This window comes from Saccostrea cucullata, unplaced genomic scaffold, assembly GCF_032062105.1.
Source record: "Saccostrea cucullata isolate Sc308-1 unplaced genomic scaffold, CSIRO_AGI_Scuc_v1 ctg6821, whole genome shotgun sequence".
NCBI lineage: Eukaryota > Metazoa > Mollusca > Bivalvia > Ostreida > Ostreidae > Saccostrea > Saccostrea cuccullata.
The window spans coordinates 17,165-20,860 of NW_026928287.1; the positions used below are offsets into that span (position 1 = coordinate 17,165).

Genomic DNA, 3,696 nt, shown 5'->3' on the forward strand with positions numbered 1-3,696 from the left:
CAAATTTGATAAGATAAGACATATGTATTATCTTCCCATAGAACTAGAGGATACTCTGTTTCTCGATTTGTATACACCCGAAGGAATGGTTATACCCAGTGAAACTAGGGCGGATGTGACGGAAACGTTTGATCACCATTGATTGTCAGCTGTTTACAAGTATGGGAAACGTGCAGGTTTTAAACGAAGTGTGCATTTGGTTATAGGAATTTCTTTTACCGCTTGGCCATTTACCATCTAACTTGTTTTGTTATATATAGCACTGAATAACACATGCAAGTTAGATAAAACCAATTCGCAAGTCAATCTTCTACTCAATCCATGAATTCACTAAATACATGTCTTTGTCATTGACTGAAAACGCGATGATTTCCGCTTTAAACTCATTGAAAAACAATACATGTACAATACGAACTTCTTTCAATGTCCTTGCGTGACATTTGTTTAATACTTGTGCAAGTAGAGTTTATTTGAAGTTTATATATAAAGAAAAAAACGATACCAGATCAGTGCACTTCTAAAGCGGATCTCTCACACCTGAATTTTTGTGATGTTTATAAATTTTTGACAGTTTTTCAATTTTTTTCAATTTCTTTTTTTCATTGTTTTTAACCTTTGATATTATATATCTTTTTCAGATATTGAAGAGATCCAACCAGCTATTCTCAAGAAAATGCTGTTTTAGTTTTTCTTTTGTCTATTTTTGTAAATTTAAATAAAAATTATGTTGATTTTTTTAATCTTTGTTGGTTATTGTTTCAATATTTTGTAACACTAAACTTTGAAGAGAAATTAAAAGCACTGGGCTTATAAAAATATAGATAGGAGGGATTTTAACAAAATAAATAAAATATTTCAAATATTTCTAAAAAATAAATTGAAGTACTTTGGAACCTTATTTTATCGGATATGGGGCCTATTATTTGAAACAAATGCATGCAACAAAAATCAGTTATACTTTATAGGTGTAGAGAGCCCCTTAAAATTGCATCTTGAAATACTTAGTATTACATCTTTTCTCTCCTTTTACCGAACAATATGTTTTCGCAACGGACCTAAGTTGGATTTAACTGCTATATTCATGTAGGAAGCGAAACAACTCTAACTGCAAAAGAACAGAGAGGTAATAGTTTTTGTTTTATTTATAACGAAAAACGAGTATAATAAAACTAAACACATTAGGGTAGCATCTTAAGATATTCATTTCTCAAAATCATACCTGGTATCTGACCGATGCGTACCCAATTATCTCGAATTTTTTTTATAACTGTTACCCTAAAAAGTATTCTCAATACGGAAGTTCATATTGTAATGTTCAAACTATACAACAGGCTGATATGAAACAGATACGTGAAAGTGTTTCCTTTGTTCACAACAAATAAATTTTAAAAATGTGTATATTTAGGGTAATATTTGAAAAATGTTATCTCTACTAGACTCAGTTACTGACCGGATATTGCGGCTAACAAAACATGACTACAGGCACGTAAGGAGTATACTGACTTTAGAAATAGATAGTATGCGTTGATCAAATATATTCAAATTTAGTTTAAATATCTTTTTTACACCAAAGTCTTTAGTAAGATGAATGAAAGCATCTAAAGGACTGTGGCGGATCTATCAAAGCAAATGATATGCACGCACGGATTAAAAAAAACAAAGCAAAAACAAACAAATGTCTTCATTGAATGATTAACCTTGTCTTTAAATGGAATTTAAAGCATAAGTTACACATATTGCAACCTAAACCTACAATTTATTGAGTATTTATTTTCGTCTGTTTGTAGATTGAATTTTACAGGAAATTCGTAACACTGCCAAAATGGCCACCAGTACAACTAAAGCACAAGACGTTATCCTGTGTCACCTCTGTGACAGAAGCCGCCCTTCTTCACTGTAATCCCTGTCAGGTCAACTAATGTGAAGAGATGCGTTGGGAAACACTATGACGTCATCATTCTCTAATTACGAAATTGTCAAATACCGAGAGAAAAAATTCCATCTTTCATTTCCAAACTGCAAAGCCCATTGTGGCAAAAGTTTTCTTTTAAGTGTAAGAACTGTGATGTAGAAGTTTGCTTTAAGTGTCTTAGCGGAGCCCATAATGGTCATAGAATTATTGATATTAAGGACATTGTTGGTAAAAAGAAAAAGCATATAGAGAGAGACGCAGTTTATCTAAATGGCGATATAATTCCAAAGTTTGAACAAGCAGATACAGAAATAGAATCCAAGTTAGCGGCTTTGAATGCTAAATTTGACGAATTAGAACAATCAGTCACAGAGCATGGGCAAGAATGGCAGCGATGCATTGAAGAAATCGTTGCAAAGAACAATAAGATATTGCAGAAATGGAGGAGATTGCATCAGGAAATTAAAAGAAAACCAGAAGAAAAAAATCAAAAATGCTCTTAAAAGTCTAAATGAAATTGCTCTGTAAAACAAAATGATTTCTCAAGTCCATGGACGTTAGTCACATCACAAAATATGAAAGCAATATTCAGATATATTTAAACATTCCACTACATGTAAAAGTGGAACAACCAGTTTTCGTTTCCAAGGACGTAGATAAAGGTAAACTTTACCAAGATTTTGGAAAATTAACAGAACCAAAGATTCAAACAGAACCGATCTACAGGTTAGATGTATCCAATGAGCTCCTGGATAAAGCCGTAGAAATTGCAGCCTTCCACACAGGAATAACAGATTTGATGAGGATGACATTTCTAAATACAGAGGAGATGTGGATATCAGGGAGGAATAAAACCATCACTCGTATCAACAAACAGGGTTCTGTACAGGGGACTGTTACTTCTACTTACAAAACTTTTCCTAGTGACATTTCAGTTTCAAAAGAAGGACATCTGCTGTACACAGATGCACTTAATCATGTAATTAATGACGTCTACCTGGCAACAGCACAGATCACAGCACCAGAGGGATGGCAACCATTAGGACTGTGTTGTACATAATCAGGTGGCTTACTGGTCAGTATGTGTACACATGATGAAGAAAATTATAAAATTGTCCGTTATGAAGGTCAAACAATAAAGCAGGAGATAGAGAAGGACGACCAAGGTAATCCACTATATGAAGCAGGGGAAAAGATGCTCTTTGTGACAGAAAACAACAACGGGGATATCTGTGCCTCTGACGTCAATGGTAAGATAGTCGTTGTGGTGAATAAGGCAGGAAAACTCAGATACCGATATAAAGGACAGCAGACGATGAGGGTGCAGTTTGAACCTTCGACTATCGTCACAGACTCCGCGGGCTGTATAATAATTGAGGATGTTGGTAATTTCTGTACTCACATCATTGATCAGGATGGTCAGTTTCTCCGTAGTCTGGATTTCTGTGGACTAATGAGTGTGGACACGCTGGGACGACTGTGGATGGGGGAGTATGAGAATGGTATTGTGAAGATCATCAAATATTCAAAATAATGTTTTTGAATTCTATAATAAAATATTTTGGCAAATACTATAACAATACTTACATACTATAATATTTATTTGTATTTTTTTAAATAATGAAAATGTTTAGTGTGTTGATTAATCAGTCTTCATAATATAGAAAAAATGTAATAAATGGGACCTTAAATTAACTCATAAAAATATCACACATGCAATAACAAGCTAAGATTTTAATATTCTGGAAATATATCAACGTTTTAGTTGTAAATTCAAAAAATCA

General features: G+C 33.4%; 1 protein-coding gene across 1 annotated transcript; it reads left to right on the forward strand.

Annotated features, from left to right (window-relative positions):
* The first annotated feature begins 2,993 nt into the window (after nucleotides 1–2,993).
* On the forward strand, nucleotides 2,994–3,446 carry LOC134277039 (uncharacterized). Its single transcript, XM_062759310.1, has one exon. The coding sequence runs from the start codon at nucleotides 2,994–2,996 to the stop codon at nucleotides 3,444–3,446; it is 453 nt and encodes a 150-aa protein (XP_062615294.1).
* The last annotated feature ends 250 nt before the right edge of the window (nucleotides 3,447–3,696 follow it).

Excerpts from the sequence above, each read along its gene's own strand:
- LOC134277039 (XM_062759310.1), top strand. The coding sequence starts at position 2,994 with ATGTGTACACATGATGAAGAAAATTATAAAATTGTCCGTTATGAAGGT.